Raw genomic sequence first — 26,684 nt, 5'->3', positions numbered from 1 at the left:
TATACTTATATTCACGTAATTTATATTATATATAAATATATTTAATATGTAAACATAACATGTTTCTTAAATATAGTCATGCACGTGTGTGTAATTATATATACATAAATATACATAGTACACACACATATATTATGTAAACAAACTTTTTTGGATGCGATTAATTGTTTAACAGTGCTAGATTTTATTTGGCGGTAATGGTATATATCGTATTATAGTTATCTTTGCTTTAAATAAGGTCTTTATGATATCAAAACTTTTGATACTATTGAAGTTTCATAATTCTTGTCACCAGTGTCAGTAATACTAGCTGAAATTAAAAAAAGTAAACCGCGATTAATTAATAATACAAAACTAATTACAAGTAATATGACAACAAACTACAGTAGAACAAATAAGAAATGCTACATACATTCTATAAAGTAATCAAATGTATAAAAAACACTGCATGTTCTTCATTGTGTAAAATAAATGTTTGTTTCTTCTTATTAAAGTTACAAAAGTTATTTAGTCAAGAGCAGTGAGACATTTTCTCACTTTTGTTGTTTGATTAACATGAATGACAGACAGCAGGAATATTAAACTGCTGTCAATTTAAGAACTGCCCAGATCCTATAAACCGTTACACATGTGTTTTCTTTCTCAGCTCTTTGCTTTCACTTAAGGCCTAAATTACTGTGTTTATAAGGATGCTTGCAAAGAGGGGTAGTTTGACACATGCAAGTGTGTGTATTAACTGTTCAAAATCTATAAAATGGCAAAAATTATTCAGTTTGACATTTCTGTGCTCTATGAATCTGGTTTTCATGTGTGTGAGTCTGTCAGACAGCGTGCATATAGCGAAATGAGTTTGCTTTCGCTGCTGATTGCATTTCAACGGTTTAACATCACTTGTTTTTAAGCTGCAGTGCTTAAAAACGCATGCAAATTAGTTTTCGTGACCACGTAACAGCAACGTCACGTGTAACCGCGATAGAGATGATAGTCCAAAATCTCTACGAGTTGACAAATTTCTACTGGTTAATCTGTCTGTCTGTGTATCGCCTACCCCTACAATGTAGTTTACTCCACCCTTTTAAATGCTTGGCATTGTATTTGGTGATTTGAGGTTTACATGCAGCTACCTGGCCATTGAAATTCATTCCATGAAGCTCCTGCCACAGAGTTTTTGTGCTGATTTTAATGCCAGTGGAAGTTTGAAACTCTTCAGCTAACTTTTTTGGTGACTCTGTGACCTTATGTGGTCTTCCACTTCATGGCTAAGTTGCTGCTGTTCCTAAATGCTTCCACTTTCCAATAATCTGCATTGCAAAATAAGATAGATAGCATTGCTCTTTAGAGGTTGACCGATATTGGATTTTACAGATACCGATAACTAGGTTGGACCACACTGACCAATACCGATTAATCGACAGATAGTTTTTAAAATGGATACTGAACGGAAAATAAATTGTGTACAATTTAAAAAAAAAGTAGCCTACTGAACCATACTTTGTAAATGAATAAAAATATTAATATTAATTATATATTGATCATTACAGTTAGTTCATTGTTCAATAATGGCAACAAAAGCAACTAAAATGTTTAAAATATCAGTAAATGCTGAAATTAACACACTCTAACAAGGAACAATACTTCTATTCTACAGCTTTTATCAGTCTTAATGTTACAAATTGACTCATATTGTAAAGTGCTACTATTACCTTAATTATCAAGCTAAAGATGGCCATCTTTAAATATCTACACAAAGGCCACAGTATTGAAATTGCATACATATGGATATTTGTACTTTCACAATTTAACTGCTTCTATTCTAGAACATTTGTGGTTATTTAATCAAAATATAAAAATATGTTAGTCACACAATGGGCAAAAGTGCAGCGCGTCTAGAAGAACTCGCAGCTATCCGGTATCACACACTTGACGCGTCGTGTTCAACTCAGGCGGTGGTCTACAAGACTTTATTTGGTCACCAAATGGGCAAAAGTATACTGCTGTCCTTTCTCCACTAATGCAGCATCTAGTCAAAAAAAATCATCACTTAGTAATGACATGAAAACATGCACTACAGTATACTGTCCACACCGTTTTGTTGTTGATGTTTTAAATCCGCCTTTGAAGTGTCCCGATCTGTGCAGCGCACAATGTCACGTGTCTAAATTCAAAAGCATATAATGTTCATTAGAACGTAATGACATCTCTCATAAAGGTGTGCATCTTTACAAAGTAAACAATGGTCAAAAAACGCCTCTTGCTAATTAGCACACAAAATACCATTGGTATACTACGTCCGCTGCCTCACCGGAAGTCGTACCCACATTCCTTTTTACAGTAGCGTCCCCCAGAAACTTGTGGATAGGGACTTTGCTGTATAATGACGACCTTCTCAGCCGCTCCAGCAACGGACCCAACCTGGAAAAACGATCGGCATGGATTTTTGGCAAAACTGATACATCGGTCAACCTCTATTGCTGTTTGTTGCAAACAGATCAAACCATAATTTTTCTGACCTCTGAACTAAATCCATGAAGTCTGAACTTTTCTGGACAGGTGACTGCTTGTTTAAGTTGACCAGTGAAATTAGCTGCGGGTTGGGATTTGTGCTTAAAAGATTTGGGGGAAAACATCACGCAAAAGTTCTGAATTGACTAACTTTGACTGAAAGTTGTGTTTTTCCCTAAATATATTTTTATTTTGTTCACAGAAAATTAGTTTGAGATCATGCAGTACCAGCGCAGAAACCCCTAGGAGTCACCACATCATCTTGGCATCATTCCCTCACATTTGCTTTTGTTTAGTCGCTAGGGCTTTAGATTGACAGTGTAATTATTGAGCTCAAAATAGACATTAAACCACTTCGACTGAGTGGGGCATTTTGATTGAACAAACGTTTTGTTTTGCATTGCATTGTTGAGTTATCTTGATGTCTTTGAAGGAGAGCATCTCAGAATGTCTCCCACAGTGTTTCAAACCACACAGCGATGGTATCCGGGTATGGTTTTTGTCTCTAGATGGAAAAGCGTGCTGCTTAATCTTACTCCTTGTGCTGTCTTGGAACTATAACCCAAAGAACATTTATCTTCTCATTATTTATACTGTTTGGATTGTGCTGATATTGAAGCTGTTATCATCTTCAGTTTTGTGGAGAGGTTCTTTGGATGAAACAAAGCTCCTTCTTGTTATGATCAGTTAAGTGCAGTGGAGGTTTAGTCAGTATCAATTCATATGCACAGGATGACCTTTTCTAATGGGACATTTCACTTTGCAGAGCTCATTTTCTAGAAGTGATGTCTGAACAAAGCATTTATCCTAATAAATTGACTCATCAGGTGCAAGTAGATTTGATATGACTGTGATAGTTTTTGTTTGTTTGTTTTTTTTTTGGTTTTGACCATAACTTAGATTAAGTTCAGCTGGAAGTTAGATTATTTCAAATAAAAATATTATTTTAGGGCTGTCAGATCGATTAAGCACGGTCAATCGCATCCAAACTAGCTGTTTGTTTATATAATATGTGTGTGTGTGTGTGTGTGTACAGTAGGGCTGGGGAAAAAGATCGATGCATCGCAAATCGAGAAATGATTCAGCATTGAATTAGCATACAGAAAATTTCATCATTCGGAAAATCTCAGAATTGATTCACGAATCGATTCTGCATTGATTTATCGTCGCAGGTCTAGTATACTGTATATTTGTACGTATATATAAATATGCATAATATGCACATATATTATGTAAACACAAATTAAATTTTTTAATGCGATTAATCGCAATTAATTGATTATCACGATTATTCGCACCCAAAATAAAGGTTTGTGTTAGCATATGTATGTGTACTATATATAAATAAACAAACTTTTATTTGGGATGCAATTATTCACGATTAATTGATTAATCATGATTAATTGCTTCCAAAATAAAAGTTTGTTTACATATATATATATATATATATATATATATATATATATATATATATATATATAACAAACTTTTTATTTGGGATGTGATAAATCATGAATAATCGCTGTCAAAATGAAAAATTGTGTTTACATAATATATGTATGTGTGTGTACTGTTTATTTATATGTGTATATATAAATAAACAGACTTTTATTTGAGATGCAATTAATTGCATTTAATCAATTAATCACAATTAATCGAGTAATCACGATTAAATGCTTTCAAAATAAAAGATTGTGTTTACATAATATATGTGTGTGTACTGGGTATATTTATATGTATATGAATAAACACAAAGTTTTATTTGGGGGATGCAGTTAATCATGATTAATCGATTAATCATGAATAATCACTTTCAAAATAAAAGTTTGTGTTTACATAATATATTAGTGTATACTGGGTATATTTATATGTATGTGTGTACTATATACTATATATATATATATATATATATATATATATACACACACACACACATATATTGTGTAAACACAAACTTTTATTTCAGATGCGATTAATCACAATTAATCGATTGGACAGCCCTAATTTTTTAAAATAACTGTTTGAGAAATGACATCTCTGTCATAAGATCTGCAGTTTACATAGTTGCTCAGAAAATCGCTGCTAATTCACTTGAACACTTTCGCTGGCATCTGAAAGGGTTTGGTATTTCAAGAATGTATTGTTACTAACAAAGTAAAGACACATAAGTGCGTTGACCTTTAGTATGTAATCACAGTCACTTTGTAGAGCTTATGAAGGCATATTTACATAAAGATTTTGTTTTGTATTTGGTAAGATTAATACTGCTGCCAATTTTTGTGGTAAAAATTGTGCCCATCTGTATTGTGTTTACAGGCCTTTCTTGTTAAACACTTTCAAAAACAAAAATTCTTGGGCAGTTCCCTATTATTATTATTATTATTTTTTACTTAGAAGAATGTACACAACATGTTTCTGTTCATTCATACACTGTACAAATTCATGGCACATGTGGGTTTAGCCATTGTAGAGGAGCAATTAGAATTTTGCTAACACTGGTTTACGTAATATTGGTTTTTTGTTAATGACCCGCAGAAGTTTTGGCACAATTAAGCAGAATTAAACATTCATATTGTTTCTTTGCTAGAAAGATTTTATAATCTGTCAAAGTCACCAGGGTAAAAAGATTGTTTTGTTTGGTTTTATCAGCATTTGATACATTTTGTTATAATCTTTTATAGTTCTGGCTTTGGTATGTTTTGAAGCCTGTTAAGTTATTAATTTAGCTAAATGATTTAGCAACCATTGTTTTTTTTTTTTTTGAAGGTTAAGCACCTCCTTATGACATTTTTAATGACCTGAAAGATATGTTTGGACTTCCACAAAACATTCACATACAGCACAGTCTTTCAGTGATAACTTTGCTTAAAATCGGTCTATTAAGACATTACACCTGCCACATATGAACTGGCTCACACATTAGATGACAGAATGTGTGTAATGGCACTCCAAATAGAAACATGGCTGACAGGTCCTGTTGAAATGGCAGCGTGTGATTGTGTGGAAGCAAGCGAGACAGAAACATGAGCCAGCTGCTGCTCATGCCTCGGTGCAAACAGACACATCGGACATCATCTGAGGGAAAGAATTAGTTTACTTATCCGATGTCTGCGGTTCTTCTAGCACTGGACCGGATATCTTTGTTTGCCTAATTATCCAGAAGGAAAAGACATTTCCAAATGGAAATTTACACATTCTGCTACACAATCCTCAGGCGTGCCTTTTTACAAAGTGGCCCAGAATGAAATCAAAAGGACCTAGATGAAATTTAGCAATAGATCAATCCTCACTTCAGACTTATTCTTATATAGCCACGAGACATAAAGATAGTTACGGTTACATTACTCTGTCGCCTGATGACTATTATTTTTAAACGTATGACTGTGCCCTTGATAATGGTGGAATGTTAACTATGATCGAGAATATTTACCACCATATTGATCCCTAACTTTAGCCCACTGCTCGGAAATGACTGTGAAACCTTTGACTTAAAGTAACTCCTGAGACAAACACGTGAATCGCCTGTTCTTATATAACGTGTGGGACTGATTCTTGCTGCAGCACTAACACACCTGCCTGTAATTTTCGAGCGGACTTAAAGACCTTAATTATCTGGCTCAGGTGTGTTTGATTAGAGTTGGATCTGAACCCTGCATGAAGGTAGATCTTCACAGGCGACTTTGAGATCACAAGAGCAAATTCCATTTATTTTATTTTTATTTTTAAATTGTGGTAATATTTGACTGTACTGTTGTTTTCACTGGATTCTTGATCAAATAAATGCAGCATTAGTGAGCACTCTTTCAAAAGCTTTCAGATATGTTACTCCAACCAATTTAAACTTTTAATGTACCGCTCAATATTGGCAGACACCAATGAATAGTCCATTTTCGCTACTGAATAAAAAAAAGTAATTGTGACTTTTTATCTCACAATTCTGTCTTTTTCTTGCAATTTCAGTTTAGCAATTGACTGTTTTTATTAGAATTGTGAGGTATAAACTTGCAGTTGCAAGTTCTAAAATCAGAATTGCGAGATGTAAACTGCGAGATGTGATATAAACTCGCAATTTTGACTCTTTTTCTCAGAATTTAATGATATAAACTCGCAATTCTGACTTTTTTTTTTATCAGAATTGCATGATATAAACTTGTAATTCTGACTTTTTTTAATCAGAATTGCATGATATAAACATGCAATTGCGTGTTAGTCAGAACTGCAAAATATAAGAATCAGAATTGCAATTTTCTCAAAATTGCGTGACATAAATTTACAATTTGGAGTTAAAATCAGACGTGTGAGATATAAACTTGCAATTCTGACTTTTTTCTGAGAATTGCATGATGTAAACATGCTATTGCAAGTTATAAAGTCAGAATTATGAGATATAAATTAAGAATTTCTGGATATAAACTCACAATTCTGACTATTGGGAGTTAAAAAGTCTTAATTCTGAGGGGAATTGTGATTTTTATATCTCACAATTCTGATTTAGTAACTTGCAATTGTGTCATAAATAGGGTTAGGTACTGAAACCCCGTGCCAATACGGCGCCGGTACCCATATGACCGGTATGTACCGTACTGAATCAGAACGCAAATTTCGGTGCCACTTAAATGCCTGAACTGTTGACTGAAATATTTGTCTTCTGGCGCTGTGACACGGATGTGAGAAGCATTGATTCATCAACATGCATGATCGCTAGTTAAATTTAAATACTGCATTCATAGGGTGTCAGAATGATCAGGAAAATTATTTCCTGAACAAGAAAACTCACATGAACGTCGGAAAGCTTTGATGATACAAATCCAAGACATCTTTGTAGTTACTGTTCATTTTCACATTTCAAATTAAAAGCACAAATCGTCCGGAAATGAGACGATCCGAGAAGCGTGTGAGCAGCAACTATCGTTACACTCTGACTGCAGGTGGTTTGCCGTTAGCTTAGCTAGCTACATTAAATGCATCTAACTTAAAATGGCAAAAACTGATTCTAAAGTGTGCCTATATTTCATGAGAAATGATTCAGACACCGCGACGTGCAGCAAATGTTTTACAACAGTTGTGTGCATGTAAAGGGGGAAACACGTCAAACCTAATGAAACATTTAAGGGTTCGTGGAATAAACTTGAAAACAGAGGGATGCACCGTGTTTGACAGTTTGCGGACATCAGCTGGCATTATCAGGAAATGTGTCGTATTTTGCCAGAGAAGGCAAATATGGTCATATTTCTGCAAAAGAACTGCTGAAATTTGAATCTGTTAAATGATTGTAGTTTGGTTAGGTGGCTTAGGTTTTGTTGTTGTTGTGTTTTGTATTTACATTGTTCAATTTAAAGAACTTTTTTGTCCAATAAAAAGATATTCTTGTGTCATCCACCATTTTGTGGCTTTTTTAAAAGTATCGATTTGGCATCTGTGTCGAAAAAATGGTGGAAACGGGCTTCCATACAAACCTAAATGACTGACTTCTGCTTTTCTTTTTTGTTATAGTGTTGTTATGGGCTTTTTTATTATATAGACAAAACATCCTTTAGAATATCTTTGTTCTGCAGAAAAAATTCAGATCCTGACATTTCATTTTTAAGTGAACTGTCCCTTTAAATCTTTCATTTATAGTGTGCTTTTAAATAAATAGTTTATTAAAAAATGAAAATTATTTACCCACCCCTTTGTCATTTTAAACCGATTTGACTTGTTCTGGTGTATAGACTACTTTTATGTGACTTTTTAGTGTGATGTTTTTTGGAGCTTAACAGCTGTGGTCTCTATGAACCATATAATGAACTATGTACAATGCAATGTTGTTGGATAGATAGGCACAGCGTGTTAAGATTGTCCTTTTGCGTTCCAAGGAAAAAGTTGCATCCTTTTCTTGTTTTGTGTTAAAATGCTGTGATGGATTGTTCTCCTGTGCCTGCCAATATTTCCTTCATAAACAGGAAGTTTGGGAAGGTTTGAGGTAAGAAAGGCCTGCCAAGCATGGTTTATTGCACTGCAAAACATTTGTCTTCCTCTCTTCCATCATTCTGAAGACTTTGGCTGGTAGTACAGCACAGTACTGATCTCTAGACTACCCACATCGCAGCAGCGAGTCCATCCCTGCTTGAAAACAGCCAAGACTGTACATGCACAAAGAAACAGTCAGTCAATCCATCTTGTTTTTTTTTTAGACAGCTGTTCAAGTTTACAAAAAAATCCCTTGATGTGATTTATTTCCAAGAATACACTACAGAGCATCAATTTATAGATATAAACATTGCACAAATTCGATTACTGCCATGGTTTCAAATTCAAATCAGTTTTCGTCATTTATCACAACGTTGTGTGATGTATTTGTAAAATTATTTATAGCCAAAGTGAGAATGTGTTTGAAAAGAAGGACATTTTTCAATCTGGGTCTTGCATGACAACACTGTTATGAGGAAAACAGTGTTAGTATTGTGCTCTCTGTGTACATGCAACCACAAAACCAGATAATATCTGATTGGAGATAAGCAAGTTCAGTCAGTGCCGAAAGAAACATTTCCCCTGCATTCTTACAGGATGAGCTGTGTTGATTGTAAAGCCAGCATTCATCATGCTCCATCATGACTAGACGTACACGGCATGGTATAGAAGGATCTGCCAGTCATCCAGAGCATGAAAGATTATAAATATTGTCATGACAGAAATTTCAGCTGAAAATTCTCAATGAACCTATCAGCAGCCCAAAAGACCACACAGCCTCATTATCACGTTCCCTGTGGAAAATGTTTGTGTTTCTCTTTTTTTTCTTTGGTAAATCGCACCAGAGATGATTCCTTAAAAACAAATGTGCCCGTACAAGATGCTCTCCGTGCCAAGAAACTATTTCTGGCTTAGGATGTGGTTTTCGAGGTGAAAGTATGTGCTTGTTTTGCAATAGCTGTGCATTGAGATGGATTAATCTGAGATAAACCAGTTAATTTGGACTTGGGAAGACAATTTGTTTTGGTCCAACATTCCTCTGGGTTCTGAAACAGACTGCTAACTTGTAATGGCTTGTTTAAAAAAAAGCTGGCGCACAACCCAGAACGTTTGATTATTTCACAGCACAAATTGATGCAGTTCAGCTCTTGGCTGCCCATAAAGGTCATTATGTTCCATTTGGTAAGAAAGCAGGAGCTGAATTGGTCTCCTTGTTGCCTCTATTTGGACAAGAGTCTCTGAATAATTAGTCTGCACAGACACCTGTTGCACAGACACCTGCACGAGAATCGCTTTCTGTATCTGTGTGCCATTTCGTGGTCCCAGACTTCTATAGAGTGCAGATCTCCTTTTAAAAATCAAGTCTTTATAAGTAATATCCCCTATTTCAAATCAGGCCATTTTCAGTTTCTTGTCGGTGTGACGTCACACTGACCAAGTCCGCTCCCACGATAGTTGATTGACACGACTGTCTTACCTTAGACCTGCCCTAAATGAGCTGAGTTAGCTGTCTGACCGCCATTGTGTCGGGGAAGACAAGAATGTCTCTGATTGAGCGATTGAGGTGTTCTGTTGTTGGATATAATAATGAACATAGCAGTTGTCATTTACTTTCAACATCTGAGCCACTTAAGTTGCAGAGGATTAACGTTACTTTCGATTTAGAAGGAAATGCGCCCGGCGATGTACATAAATTCTTCTATGTTCACGCAAATCTTTCGTGATCCATCTTCACCTAGAGCAGAAGTGAGTACGAAGGCCCGATATACTTCAAACGAAGTTCGTTTTCGTTCTTCATTTGGGGGCAAAAAGGAGTTCGGAAAGGCTGGATTTAAATGCCTTCTCCGAATCTTTAAAGTCATGTTGCTACTGCTAGTAACTTCGCTAACTTGGTGGTAATGTTGTTCTCCTGTCTGACCTCCGCGGAATTAGAAATGAAACCGCAAAAAAAAAAATCTGAGAAGGTGGAGTTTCATAACACACACACCAACTGCGTAATGGCCGTGGACCAATAATAGCTCAAAGGTGTTTAGGAGCCAAAACAAACTCCCCCAAAAAGTTCACTTTGGGTGAGCTGAACTCAAAACGAACTTCATTTTGGCCTGATTTTGTTCGAAATTACGTCATATCAGTTCGTTCTTCAATTTCGTTTGAAGTATATCGGAGCCTTAAGAGTTTTTTATGCATCTTTGCAAATTGTCTTTTTTAATGATGTGCTAGTTAGCAAATTTTGCAGCCAAAGTAAACAGAACGGCTCGTCAACCCACTGAAGAGAGAGGCGGGGTGAGCAGAGCTCATTAGCATTTAAAGGAACATGCAACAAAACGACTCGTTCTAAAAAGGGCTGATTTGGGGAGTTTTTTACACTACCACTGAGAAATTTTAACCAAAGTATGTTATAGACTTCTCATTAAGACCCTAAAAAATCATATCAGCTTGTGATGACCCCTTTAAATATATTGTGAATCACAATATAAAAAACTTAAATGAAATATCATACTTCCAAGATGTAGAATTTTTGATTCCTGAGTACAGTATCCACACGGGTGCGGTGACTGACAGCCACACATACACGAAACATTAGGTTCATCTGTGCTGAGGAGTCAAAATAATGAAATCATAATAATGAGTCTTGACTCGTCATCTCCGCAGTAGAGGATGCGCCTGTATTCATGTTTCACACAGATTACATAATCTGAGAATATTTGTATTCTATTTGAATTGGTTCATTTAAAAGTAGACGTTTCACTCTCTATAGATATATTTTTAATCTGTTTCGTGCTCAAGTTCACAGACACCGAGATGGCAGAAAGTACATCCTTTTTTCTTTCATTATTTTACAAAAGCACAACATTTCATTATTATGAGTGCGTACAAATAAATGTAGAGTCTTTACAGATTCGAAAGCTGTATTACTGTAATCTGTATGAACAAAAATGACAGAGTATTTTAAGAGCAAGAGACCGCACCGACGCCTCCATCTGTCATGCAGTGCTACTGTTCAGCTTCCACACTCCACACATTTTTCTAGGTTAACATTAGATTGAGCTACCATGTAAAGTTGCTACTACATACATCTTTTAGATGAAAAGCCATATTTGTGGTCGATGAATAATAGGAGAGTGTTTGGATGTCCTGCCCGATGTACTGTATTACCACATAGACTAGCTGTTAACGATCTGTCCGTCTCGGACTGCATGATTTCCTGTGGGATTTTTTTTCTGCGACTAATCGACTAATAAAATTTTGGTCGACTAAGACACCAATTTACTCAAGTCCCCCCAAATGGCTGGTTGTCCACGTAGGACAAATGCATGAGAAGACAGTATAATGCAGAAGACTCTCAGTAGGGAATGGGTTCAACACTGCAGCTGGAATTGCTTGTCAGTTCAGTGCGCTGAACAGGGTGAAAATCTGTCTCTGTATATTTTGGAGAAGTTGGACTAGAAGCGCACTCTGCAGTGACCAAGACTCTCATCAGCAGCAGCAAAATAAAAGGCTAAGCTTGTCTTTGCTGAGGAGCATGCTGAGTGGAAAGAGGAGAACTGGTCCAAAGTTCACTTTTGTGAAAGTTTAATTTATTTGGGTCTGATGGGAAATATTTTGTACGGCGTCAAACTGAGGAAAGACACAAGTGCACAAGTGCATAAAGAAGTCAATGAAAGGTGAAGAAGGAAGTGTCATGGTTTGGTGGATGTTTTCAGCAGGGTGAATGCAAATGTTTATCAGAACCTCCTTCAGCAACATGCAGTTTCTTTCCTGCAAGCATCTCCCAATCAGCCTGCAATTTGTTTTATACAAGACAATGCCCCGTCACAGTTCCTAGAGGCTAAGTTCAGTGAAGAAATGAAATGGTCGACACGGAGTCCTGATCTAAACCCAATTGAAAATCTCTGGAAAGTCCTTGGCGACAAAGTTATGGCTAAGAAACCGACTACATTTACTAAAGTATATAAGAGACTGGAAAAATAGTGGAAGGAGATCGCACCAGTGCAGTCTGAGAAACTAGTGATGTCCTGCAGCCGCAGATGTGCTGAAGTCATTCAAAGCAAGGGCCTCTACACTACACTACTAATTTATGACAGCTGTAACCCTCCAAAAATTTTGTTGGAATCCTTCTTCATGCTACAGTCATTGCTGTTCTGTAATTTAATCACCGTGTTTTTTCCCAAAAGTGCCTTGGTTATTTTGTAGCTTGGTTATTTTATGTCTATCTATCACTTAACTGCATAAATATCAACTTACTATCTAGTACCTAATCAACTATTATCTAAATTGATAATTGGAAGTTAAATAGTTAATTACTTAATTGATAGCTGTCATTAACTAACTTTTTAAACTAACTCTCAATTAACTATTAGCTGTAAAACTGTCAGTTATCTGCTAACCAAATTATTTTTACAAGGTGATCTTAAATATCTGTGAATATAAAAATGGTCAGTGTGTAGTTCAGGGTTTCTGTTCATTGTAGTAAAAAAAATCTGGAAGCTCCAGCACCTCGTGAGTCAGAGCTGTGATAGAACTTGAAACCTGAAAAAATAAATCAAACAAGTCAATGAAAAAATTGGAAATGCACAGAGCATGGATACAAAGTGATTTCCAAGTCACTGATTGAATATACCTTGGAGTGCGGTTAAATCAGTGGTTAAGAAATGGAAAGTGACTGTGTAAGAAGGAGGCCACTGAAGGAGGCCACCAAGAGGCCAGTGATAACTCTTGGAAGATTTACTGGCTATAGTGACTTGGATTATAGAAACTGCTTATAGCTGCTGCTTCACCAGTCACAGTTTAATTAATGAGTGACAGAGTGGCAAAGAGAAGCCCATTGATAAAAATACAACATCTCGGCTACAGTTACAAGAATGCATGTGGGAGACTCAGAACCCATCTGGATGAAGATTCTGTGGTCTGATGAAACCAAAATTGATCTTTTTGGCCATCAGACTAAATGTCATGTCTGGTGTAAGCCGAACATCGTCAGAAAGACAGAGCTCCAGCTGTGAAGCATGATGGTGGCAGAGGCATCAAGCTGTGTGGATGCTTCTTTTCAGCAGACCCTAATCTGATTGAGAGAGTAAAATAAACAGGGAAATCATGGAGGAAAACGTGATTGAGTCTGCAGGACACCTGCAATGTGGAGATTTGTTTTCCATCATGAGAGTGCCTGCAAACATTAAGACAAAGCTAGAGGAATGTCTTCTAAACAATGTTAATGTCTAGCGTTGCATTAATAATCTAGCGTTCTATCTGTTGTTCTATCTATCATTTTATCTCTCTGTATCCTTCTATAGTTCTATCATTCTATATTCTATCATTCTCTCAATCATTCTATCTTTCTATCATTCTCATTCTCATTCTATCCTTCTGTTGTTATATCTTGCTATCTATCTATCTAGCTATCTATCTATCTGTCTATCGTGCTATTGTTCTATCATTCTATCTTTCTATCAGTCTGTTTATTGTCTGTATCATTTTATCTTTCTGTCCTTCATTCTATCTTTCTATCATTCTATCCTTCTGTTGTTCTGTCTATCATTCTATCATTCTATCTATCTATCATCCTATCTATTGTTCTTTCTATCTATCGTTCTGTCGTTCTATCTGTTGTTTTGTCTATCTATTTATCTATCTATCTATCTATCTATCTATCTATCTATCTATCGTTATTTTACCTGTCATTTTATCTTTCTATCATTGTCTATCATTCTGTTTGTCTATCGCTCTGCCTTATCATTTTTTCTGTCGTTCTATAATTCTATATATCATCATTAAATCTTTCTGTTATTCTGTCCATCATTTTATCTATCATTCTGTATATTGTTCTGTCTATCATTCTCTGTCATTCTATATATTGTTCCATCTGTCATTCTATCATTCTTTCTGTCGTTCTATATATTGTTCCATCTATTTATCATTTTATTTGTAGTTAGTCAGTTATTTCATTTTTTATATGGTTCTATCGTTCTGTCATTACTTTTGTTCCGTTTTTCTATTGTTCTGTCATTCTGTCTGTCTTTGAACTTTTTAAACAAGACAAGGATTTGCCAAGCCATTATAATTTATTATTAACATTTGTTGGGTGTCGTCAAGGTTACAATATGGTCTGGCCTTGATCTTTGACATCTTTCTTGCATTCAGTTGCATGAAAGTGCTGTCAAACTTCAAATAAACTTCTTTATTTATTGTCTCTGTATGTCCACAAATAGTTTTTACAGCCTGAGGTCATTGTACTTTTCTGCACTGTTTTCAGATATGTCTGATCATAATTAAAGCTCCATGTAATTCAGTTCCTACTGAAATTAATCTTCCAGCACATCAGTTTTTCCAAGTTTATGTGAGATGCAGATCAGGCAAGGCTCTGAATGGAATATACTTATCATGTTTATATCATTGGAGTGTCAGAAGAAATGAAGACTCGCATTAAAATCCAAAAAGGGTTGTTGAAACTTAATTGGCTCCAGTGAGCTCCAGGCACCCTTGTTTTCCACTCCTGTTGGCTTAAGAAACATCTTCCCCCTCTACCGCCGTACGTCTCCATCAAAGGCCGCGCCAATCCACATTAACTGGCCTTTATAATGGCAGAAATGCCATTAATGGAATAAAATGCTCCACTTGTTGTTTTGGAACAGCTAGTTTTTGTTCCATCACCTTACATCAGAGCTTCTCGAGAATTACGTATGTCCTCAGTCAGACCGGTGCAAGTCTTTTCAGAAGCTCTGGTAGACCTTAGTACCCTTTGGCCAGCAAGCTAGAGTTCTGAATGACACGTTTATAGAAATGCACTTTTAATGTCATTCCAGGAAATAAAAATCTGTAAAGGCTACTAAACTGACGCAGAATCTACTATTAAAACCTACTGCAGGCTCTAAAAATAAAATTTGGTCATGGAACAGAATAGCAGCCCTGTGCATATTGATGTTTTTCTACTATCGTAGACTTTCATCAGTGTATAAGTATAGGAAATCTCTGCATTAGTAGAAAAGCAATGCAAATGAAACTCTGTCATGTTATTACTGGGTCATTGAAATTTGACCATAATTGTAGTTTAATGGCCGCGGGGAAACCCATCACTCTGTTTGAGAGTCTAAAGGGAGCTATGCGAGCCACATAGTAGCCATGAAGTAGAGCAGACTTTGGCTTCCCTCTGACAAAAACATAACGCATATACATTTTCGACCGAAACCCCAACTGGGGACAGCTGTACGTTCAGATTCTCAGTATTTAATAGAAAGAGAAGTATTGTTAAGCAGATCTTTTTGAAACTGAGTAAGCATGACCACAAGAGGTTCTCTGGATCTCAGGCTCTGTCACCATGTAGCATCTGTGACATTTTAAGGAGTCAAGACCAAAATAAACCAGCTATGCAATCAAAGAATGGGACGGATTGAAATCAGTGACACATGAAATTCCTGGGTCCACTTCACATAGTATTCATGAGAGTGAATGCACGTGGTTTCCCAGTTGCTTATTAGAGCCCTGATTGGGTTATGTATTTATAGCATTATGGCTTTCCTGACTTTTCGTCACTTGGTTCAGTTAAAACTTTTCTTGACTGCAGTTGTTTATTAAGTTGAAAACAACTAAAACAGCCAAAGTTGCTAAAACTTTATTAAATCTAATTTCAAAAGTTAACAAATACTATTATAGTGTACCAGTGATACTAAAATAGCACTGAAATGATTTTTATAATCAACTGGAAATCCTAGTAAAATACACATTATCCTTTTTGATCCTATTGGCTTTCTGTTTCTTTTTCTATCCTAATAGCCTCTCTCATAAAAATAATGTTTTATAAAAAAAAATTTCCACATTTTTGTTCAGTTCCATTTGTTAAGACGGCCGTCTGCCAAAATGGTAGTGATTATTATTAAGATTAAACCGTCTCATCCACAGTAATGTTATGCAATTCCTCAGTTATCCGTAATTTCTTCAGCGTAAGGTGGCCAAAAGTAATTTTGCAGAGTTGATTCTGTGAAATGAGCTGCTGTTTTTTTTAGGACAAACTATATCCATATGCGGCCCGTTACGGATTTTAACTGGAATAGACAAAGTACATAACAGTGGCACATGTGAACTGCGACTGGCTGAAGGACATCCGTGAAAGATTGAGTCCAAACATATGACTTTTTGAATATATCTCAATCACACATGGTTGGTGCTGTTTGCGTGCAGCACGTCACCACTTTAAAGTCTAATTGGCCAACATTTTGTCCTGAAGCTTCTGTGAAAAACAGATGATCACAGGATTGTTTCTGATAGCATCATATTAAATAGTTTGTGTTGTTGTGATTGGCCTGCAGGTGGCTGGAGGTGGGTGTGGTTAACTTGACCTGTACGCAGTATTGGGTGATTTATCTGCGGGTGCTGCAGGAGGCCATTTGGCCTGGAGGAAGTCTGCCGGCTCAACCCAGACCCCAACGTAGCCAGCAGCAGAAAGAGGAGAGCAGAAAGCAGGCTCTGCAGTGCCTTATGAAACTACTGCCAGGTGAGACCCCACATACAGTAATATGCATGTAAACATTATTGTTCAAAAACGTCTGTTTTTAAATGCTTTAATTCATTAAGGATACATTAAATTGATATGAAGTGACAGGAAAGACATTTAGAATTTTACAAAATATTTCTATTTCGAACATTGTTCTTTTGATCTTTTTATTCATCAAAGAATTCTGAAAAAAATCGACCTTGATTATAATTTAAAAAAGCAGCAAATCAGCATATTAGAATGATTTCTGAAGGATCATGTGACACTGAAGACTGGAGTAATGATGCTGAAAATCATCTTGTAATCAGGGGAATAAATTATATTTTAAATATAGTAAAATAGAACAAGTTTTTTTTTTATTGTAATGATATTTCACAATATTATTGTTTTTATTTATTACACTATTTTTACTGAAATAAATGTAGCCTTGATGAACATAAGAGACTTCAAAAACAAAAAATCTTTATCGATATTATTATAATTAACTAAAACTGAATTAAAACCAAAACCATAAAAAAGTTACAAGAAATAAAATAATTACATGTATTAACTGAAATAAAATAAAATATAAAAAACTTTATTTCATCTAATTGCCAAGGCAATATTTCTCATTTAAATTTAATTGAATGATGTACTGTACTAAAATAACTAAAAAACAATAATAACTATATAGACATGTATAAAACCACTAAAAATGAAAAACAAACAAAAAAAAAAACAGGAAAAAATTACTGAAAAAAAAAAACATTTAAAATGTTAATAAAAACTATAGATGCACCGATAGTAAATTCTTCAACTGATACCGATTGAGTAATCTGATTATAATCTGGTTCAATAATCCGCTAGTTAGAATAATCGATTATTCAGAATGATTATTCAGAATGATATCTGCTGATGCTGATGCTGATACCGATAGTTTGGTTTTCGTAAGGAAAAAAATTCTCTACCAACTAAAAACTTGTCTTGATGACAGATTTATTCAAACGTACATATATAATTACCAGTAAATAAGCTCCCTCTAATATGTATATAGCTAAATAACAAGCTGTGAACACTAGATAACTTTCGTGAAGTAAATGCAACCTTAAAGGTGCAATTGGAGATCTTGGAAAATGCTAACTTTAGCCTGATAGCACTAAAAGCGAACGTCCCACCCTCCCAGCAAATCGCCGCCCAAAGCCACACCTCCCGAATGCATGAACGCACACAGACTAGACCAGGTGTGCCCAACCCTGTTCCTGGAGATCTACCTTCCTGCAGAGTTTAGTTCCAACCCTGATCAAACACACCTGTCTGTAATTATCAAGTGCTCCTTCAGATCGTAATTAGTTGGTTCAGTTGTGTTTGATCAGGGTTGGAGCTGAACTTTCAGGAAGGTAGATCTCCAGGAACAGGGTTGAGCACCCCTGGACTAGATGACCAGAGACAGCATTACTTCAATACATTGTAACACCGAGTTGAAATGTTCAACAGCCCAAATAGGAAAAATGTGTGGTGCTAATAATGCACGGGAGATGAGAAGATGGTGGATTTTCCCTGAGTTTGATAAAACGCTTCATGCATCATCACACTCGTCCACATACATGGGGATCGTGCGAGGAAAAAATGTACACAAGCATGCATCCAACTCAGGTCACAAACAGAAAGGAAATAAATAACATAAAGAGAGCCAGATGTCGGTAGAGCGAGTCATCTCTTCACCTTTCCAGAACATACAGACACGTGTTATGCACATGCACAGTTGTCAGTCTGCTACAAAACTACTGTAAATGCTCTAGCAGCGTTACAACATCACTTGTCATTAACCGTGAGAACACTTAATAGTACAGTTAGCAAAACTATTACAAAACCAGGACGGAAGATCAGTTTGTTGATGTTTGGCTGCCATTCTCATTCTGTCTGCACAGTGTATTCAACCAACATAATAAAAAATGTTTCTAAAGACAATCACCTATTGCACCTTTAAGTGGCATATTGTTTACAAGCTGTTTGATTTGATGTCTTTCTTTCAGTTGAAACACTTGTTTATTTCTTGCTATAACTTGTAATAAAGTAGAAGAGACTCACGCTTTGTGCTGCTACAGCAATCTGTCACACATTTAAGAGTGCCAAAACAACATTTATTGTTTGAGTTTTGTAATAAAATGTACAGGATTTGAAGGCTGAGACAATAGCCCCTTTCACACATACAGTCTTTGCTGGTAAACAACTGTTAAAAAATCAGGTCCTGTGTGAACAGGACCTGGAAAATACTGGTAAAAAATCGAGCAATTAACTGATATGAGAAGTTGTAACGTTACTGGTAAATTACCAGTAATCTGCTCTGTGTGAATGCAGAATGAGATTACCATTATGAGCACATACAAATTCAGGGGCCAGTTACATAAACATAGCCACTATGTTAAGACTGTGTCTTATGAAATAGTTTGACAAACTAGCAGTTAACCAAGAGGTAATCAGTCTTACGTTTCTGACTCAAATTAGGCCAATCTGACTTTTTGTAACTGATTTCAAAATGTTAGGACCAGTCTTGAAGAAAATAAATTAGATAACTTTATAAGACTAGACTTAGCAGTTTATGCAACCGGCCCCAGGACGCGCTGAAGTAAGACGTCTACTTTGGTCCAGTCATAACATTCAGACTCAGTGACGCATTTACTCTGTGCTGTGTACTTTGGTTTGATGTCGTCTAATACGATGTCTCTGGGACAAAAGCAGCTGCATGAATGTTAATGTTTGACACTAAAATGAAAACAGAATTTACCAGTATTTTGAAACAGATGTGTAAATGGTGTTTCACCGGTAAAGAGACGGAACGTCATTGCCTGTGCAAACAGCGCATTTTTGTATTTACTGGTAAGGTTCCGGTAATTTTACAGCAATTTACTGGTATTACTGTGTGAAAGGGGCTATTGTTTCTTATCAGAGGTAACAAAGCTGTTTGTGATAACTGGCTTGGAGGCACATTTCAAATAATGTTTTGTGAAAAAAAAAAAAACTGTGGACCTGGCAACCCTGGCTTGAACTACAGGTGATTCATAGGGTCAAATAGAACCCATAATGGGTTAATGCATTAATGCATTATTATCAGGATTTTTCTCCATATAATGGACTTCATTGGTGCCCCGAATTTGAACTTCCAGTATGCAGTTTAAATGCAGCTTCAAAGGGCTCTAAACGATTCCAGCTGAGGAAGAAGTGTTTTATCTAGCCGAACGATCTGTCATTGTTTCAAAAAATAAAAATTTGTATACTTTTTAAGCACAAAAGCTCATGTAGCACAGGCTCTGGGATGCACGTCCACGGGTCGTTCTTAAACGATTCGTTCATTTTGAAGAACGAGTCGTCTCGGGGGAGTGATTCGTTAAGTCGCACGTGCGCAACATCCTATTAGGTCCTGTACTGAAATTAGTTCATCTGTTTCGAGTCTTCTCGAATCTTCAGCTCAAAACTCCATGTTATTTTCTCCTACAACTTCAGAATCGTCCAACATCGTTGTACCTTTTTGTTTGTAAACAGTCTGTGCTACATGAGCTTTTGTGCTTAAAAAGTATAAAAAAAAAAATTTCCGAAAAAAATGACAGATGGTTTTGCTAGGTAAGACCCTTTTTCCATGTCTGGAATCGTGTAGAGCCCTTTAAAGCTGCGTTTAAACTACATTTTGGAAGTTCAAAATCGGGGGACCAATGAAGTCCATTATATGGAGAAAAATCCTGAAATGCTTTTCTCAAAAAACAAAATTTCTTCATGACTGAAGACAGAAAGACATAAACATCTTGGATGACAAGGGGATGAGTAAATTATTTGTGAATTGTTGTTCTGGAAGTGGACTTCTCCTTTAATCGATCTTTTGGTCCATGCTGTTTTCAGTTGATGAATGAGTGTGCCTCCCATCCAATAAATCGCAACAGCCTGAACTCTGTGCTTTGTTATTTTTGATATGAAACAATGTCAAGTCTCAGATTTTAAATTCTGTCCATTTCTTTTGGAAATTTTACAGTTTTGGTGCTCTTTAATGTGGCGTGATAGATCGCTGTAACTAAACTTGGGTAGGCTATTCCCCTGTACGTAATCAAACGCATAGCAAAAGATTCGTGACAGTTTCATTTTTGTTCTGGATCCAGTGCTCTGCTGCTACACTGAAGCACACTCGCCACCAACTGGACAGGGGTGGGAATTACAGCTACGTTTACCCTCTGTGTAATCTGTCAAAGTTACGGACGGCCTTCCGATTTTTCCGTCACTGATCAAAAAATTCTGTCAATTCCGACAGACAATTTTCGGTTAACGCAATGCATTTGAATCGATTGAATTTGAACTTCTGAGTGAACCTTTTTTAATTCAAATTTTTTTAGCTGTTAATTTTGGATGGAATATGTCAAATAAGAGCTTGTAAAATCCAACTTGCAAATGATGCAATCAAGCTTACCCTGGAGAGTAGAGCTTGCAAATAAGTGATTCAGACAAACAGCTGTTCAGTAACTCAACACCATTGCTCAGGAGATGAATCAACGAATCAAAACTTAAACAAGGGAAGTTCATGGGAAACCACCTCTGAACACAAAATGACTGTTCTTCATCAATAGTTTGGTGCAGTCCAGCGGATCTCATTGATCCTTGACTGAGTTTATTGTGTGGTTCTGTGTTTTTACAGATCTGATCTCTGATATTCTGGGCTCTGAGAAGTACAAGATATCTTGGCAGACGGTTGTGGATTCTTTTCAGGACCCCACTATAAACAGGTGTGTTTGAGTACTAAACACAGACGAAGATTTAAAAAAAATAATAAAAATCAGACTGCAGCCAATTGTTCAACACGTTGCACTCCAACATTCCGATTTATATATTTATGAGGTTATTAATATTGATTGTAAATTCTGTGGAAATGTCAGCACTTATATTAGAAATCTAGTCTAAAATATAACATCTCATCATCAGTGTTTTGTGCCTGTGAAAGAGCATAAATATTGCATGAGGTAACCAGACATGGCTTAGACAACATGTTGCTTTAATGGTAAAAGTCTTCAGGTTGTAATTTACTTACATCATCTTGTTATGGCACAGTAAGCAAGCAATGCTGATAAAAGAAAGCAAAAATGTGCTTTCAATCGATACATCGCTGTGCTCTGTTATCAGGGCGCCTCGTGACATCTTTGTAGACTGTTAGCACAGTGGGATGCATGATTTATTCTAACCAGCTTGGGTTTTCAGGAGAGCTGCTCTTTGATTTACTAGAACATGCTGTAGTCTGCTGTAAATGTCCAGATGAAGCAGATGCTGTTACATTCAGTTATACATCGACTCAGTATCCTTTGCTTTATGAGCTGTGTCCTTAGCAGACATTATATAGACGGGGGAGGCAACAAGGCATTGTCCAAATCTAGTGTCTGCGTAACATCCTGTCCACTAAGAAACCTTAATCTGGATGGTTTTTGAAGGCAGCACGTATGCATCATCTGCTGCTATTGATATACCAAAATTGGTATTTTTGGTGGAAACAATAAAGATGGCATCTAAATTAGAGATTTAAAAGAGTTCATTTATTCAGAAATGTCCTTTAATTAATTAATTTATTTATTTGTTTGATTATTTTTTTCCCATTTTTACTTGTGACTCCATTTATACCATTAAGTAAACATTTTAGTTACCAAAAATGTGCTTGGTTACTTATTTTTAAAGCTAATTTCTATTTTTACTGTCTGGATAGTGAGGCAGACTTAGGGCTCATTTTTAAAGACTATAAAAAAAATGTATTAAAAAACATTATTATTAATAATACAAATAAAAATGGAAAAAATAATTACATTGATACATACTGCTACTACTATTACTACTAATAATAAGAGTAATAATAATTTTATTCATTTGTAAATAATTGTCATAAATAATGACTATTAATTGATTATTAATTAAATTGTAATATATTGATAATGCTGTATTTTATATTGTATGTATGTGTGTATGTATATATATATATTTGTGTGTGTATGATGCATGTAAATTGTCATATATATTTACTATTAATTCATTATTAGGTATGTTGTAATATATTTATAATGCTGTATTTTTATATATATATATATATTTTAAATTAATACATTAATTAAAAATTATATATTTATGTGTTAATTTATGAATACATTTGAAATTTCATATTTAATTAAATTCCTGTATTATTTATTTATTCCATATATTTAATCATTATTATTATTAATTTCAAATATATATATATATATATATATATATATATATATATATATATATATATATATATATATGTGTGTGTGTGTGTATATCAAAATCAAAATTATGTATTTATTCATATATTCATTTATTAATGTATTTATTTCTTATTTATTTAATTACATTTCTTATTTAATTAAATGTATGTATTATTTATTTATTAAATAATTAAATTCTATGAATTATTATTATCATTATTTAATAAATATCATATATGTGTGTGTGTGTATATGTATGTGTATATATAAAATACATTAAAATTGTTTATTCGTGCAATGATTTAATTACATTTCATATGTAATTAAATTAATGTATTATTTATTTATTAAATTCCATTAATTAATTTATTATTATAATTAATTTATCAATAAATACACTTTAAAATATATTTATTAATGAATGTATTTTTATTTGATATATTTTATTTGATTTACTATAGAAATCAGTAGGCTTCAGTGTGCAATTTACAAAAGATTACGTCATTTCTGATGTTTCTTAGAAAGCAAACTTGAAACTGAATTAACTTTTATTGTAACAGTTTGCAGTGGTTTTTCCTGTCATACTGAGAGGAATGAGCTTAATTTGGCACTGCAAACAAATATAAATTTGCTTTAAAGCTGTGCTTTGAATTGTTGAAATTACAAGTAATTCCCATGGGTCTTGATAATAGAATTGAAAATCAGTATCTGTGTGCAGGATGTAGCTTTGTGACCTCCTCTGACTGTTTATTTTTTGCAGGCATCTTGTGTACTGCATCTGGGATCTGCTAATTGAGTTTCTCGTCCCTGAGGCGTCTGACGGAGACTTTCAGAAAACACTTCTGCACAGCCTGTCCAAAAACGCTGAGAAGCTGCCACCATAGGTGTGCTGGGCCAGACTGGAGAATGAACACACCTACATACATACATACATGCATATCACATATACAAACGTGTGATCAGTTAAAGTGTTAGGTGGAAAGAACATGTAATCAAAGAAAGTGTGGATTTGGATTCATGACGGCCCGTGTCTGGCACCAATTTGGTTTCCTTGTTGCTGGGACATACTGCGTACATCCGGGCAAGCATTGATGAATGGCCACCTGTTTTGTGTTTTATCAAACCACAAGTCCAATCTCTAAAGGCTGACATACCGGATCCGAATTAGTCGCAAGTTCTCAGACTTTTATCCATTTTGTTCCCACTTCAGCTTTGGGCAAAGCTCTTACAGATGGACTGTGTAGATCACTTCTGCACCATCCTATTACATGTTTCCGGCTTTTCAGTCTTGATATTCCTTGAGTTTATACACATTCCCTTCTTGTGCACATGTGCATTTGATAAGTTTGCTTCAGAGATGCTTAAGAGCCTGTATCGGCCTTATCTCTCCAAGAAAGTAAGCCTATTTTTCCACAGGATTCCAGTTTAAGTATGAAATTCATCACATCTGCTTCTGGTGTCACGGTAATGCTGTACGTGCTTTGTGTACTTTGAGCCAACTTGTGAAGCCTTTAAATGTAACGTCTCTATTCACAACTTCTAATTAAGCAGTTACATGTCTCTATAGAAAAAGAAAAGGTCATGTTGATTGAGCAAAAATGGCCAGTTTTAAGCATTTGTCTTATTTACTCATAAGTACTCATTATTATTTACTTAAAGAGACGGTTTGCACAAAAACTACATTTCTGTCATTATTTACTCACTTCCAGTACTGTATTACTTATTTTTTGTGGAATATAAAGATATGTTAAGATATGTATTTTTTTTATTTTAACAGAAGTCTGGAGTCACCAAAACTCATGTAGTCATGCAAGTTTGGAATGACATAATGGTAAATAATGACAGTTTTTGGGTGAACTATTCCTTTAAATATGTTTCAGTTTATTGCTTTAGATGTACATTATAATGCAGCTGAGTTCTAACAACAAATAATAGAGTACATGGTTCTGGTGGTTTACATATTTTCTGAGATGTCTTAATTGCCTTAATGTGCATAAATAATTCAATTAAAAAAAAAAAAAAAAAACTATCAAATGGATGCACATGTGACTTAAAAAGTCTGAAAAAAAAAACAGCCTTGTCATTCCTTAAGATAATAAAACATTTTTTTTGTTTTATGGCATTAGTACGTCATCTAGTCACCATTCCGCTTGCACAAACTACTTACTAGTTATGTAAAATGGTCCTGTCCTTTCTGTACGTGATGGTGTGAGCCTTGTCTCAATGCATGCAGATATAGATTCAGGTTTTGCACTTTGAGCCTTGTTGCTCAGTATGCATTACAGTGGCTTAATGGCTTTGTTACACTGTACTTGTGCTTAAAGCGCTGAATGTTGCACTATTTTGTAAGTGATCTGGTCGTATATGTTGTACGCCTTATGTTGTTCCAACGTACTGAAGTAACATTATATAAAACAGTTGATATTGTCATTGAATTCAGAGATGCATTTTAAATTGTTGCTTATTTTCGGTTAGCATGTTACTCTTGTTTGTATTAACTTATTCAAACTTAATTGTGATTCAGTTTGCATTTAAAACAGGAAAAGCTGGTACCAAAAAAAAAAAAAAAAAAAAAACATACCAAGATATATATTAAATGATGCAAACAAATCTACCAAAATGTGAACAGAAACTGTTTCTGCTTCTCTTAGTCATGTTTAGTTTAAGGAAATTAAGCTTTGGTCAAATATTTGGATTACAAAATTGTTTTTCAGCAATATGAGCTACATCCTCGCATGCCTCATGATAAAGATTACCACGTTTTGTCAAAAAGCTGAAGTTGAGTGAACTATAATTTGAAACAGAACTTCTCAATTAAAATGATTTAATAAAATTACATAAAAATAATAGAAGCATTTTGAATGAACAGAATTTGGTAGCACTTAACAAGGAAACCCTACTGCTTTGAACAGCTGTTACCTTAATGTACCCCTCAGTTTGCTTTATTTTATCCAGTTAATGTTTTTTCCATTAATAAAGTGAAAACATCAGCGTGTTATGTTAATTCACATGGTCAGTTGAAAACAAGGGAAAGCATTTGCCAAAACAATTTACGTTACGTCCTCCTCATGCTAAATAATACTGCACTGGTGTTCCATCATATAAGATTAGAAGCACAGAAATCTTGGAGCTAAACATCCATATTTCCTAGAATTTGGTGGAAAACATCTCTAAACCTTTCTTCAAAGTTTTTGCCCTTGGAAAAAAAGGTCTATCTCCAAAATCAACAGAAATGGATTAACAAAGAGACATTGGATTATTGAAATCAGATCAAGTATCTGGGACTAATTTTGGAGATCGACAAAATTGTTTGGCAAGTTGGCGAGTCTTAAGAGCAAGTAGTCATGACCCTGTACCTTAAACATAACTGATCCCTGTCACAACAAAATACGACCCAATAAATCCTACTGATTCATCACTACACCAGTCACTGATGAACAGAGAAACATCTGTAGTCTATCTGTCTACACTCTTAAGGTTTCCAAAGATAAAGAAGTTTCCATCACGAAGATTTTTTAATAAAAGAA

The 26,684-nt window shown here is 35.2% G+C and overlaps 1 protein-coding gene across 3 annotated transcripts in view; it reads left to right on the top strand.

Moving 5' to 3' along the window:
- snx19b (sorting nexin 19b) overlaps positions 1-25,735 on the top strand; it is a 37,274-nt gene extending 11,539 nt beyond the window's left edge. For all 3 annotated transcript variants that reach the window (XM_051129562.1, XM_051129563.1, XM_051129561.1), the window contains 3 exons: positions 16,752-16,936; positions 21,591-21,678; positions 23,918-25,735. In XM_051129562.1, the coding sequence (XP_050985519.1) occupies positions 16,752-16,936; positions 21,591-21,678; positions 23,918-24,041 (397 nt within the window). In that variant the 3' untranslated portion in view covers positions 24,042-25,735. The remainder of the gene's footprint in view (positions 1-16,751; positions 16,937-21,590; positions 21,679-23,917) is intronic.
- Positions 25,736-26,684: the final 949 nt, after the last annotated feature.

This window comes from Labeo rohita, chromosome 15, assembly GCF_022985175.1.
Source record: "Labeo rohita strain BAU-BD-2019 chromosome 15, IGBB_LRoh.1.0, whole genome shotgun sequence".
Taxonomy (NCBI): Eukaryota; Metazoa; Chordata; class Actinopteri; order Cypriniformes; family Cyprinidae; genus Labeo; species Labeo rohita.
Note: the sequence above shows the minus strand (reverse complement) of the source record. Positions and strands in the feature narration are given on the sequence as shown.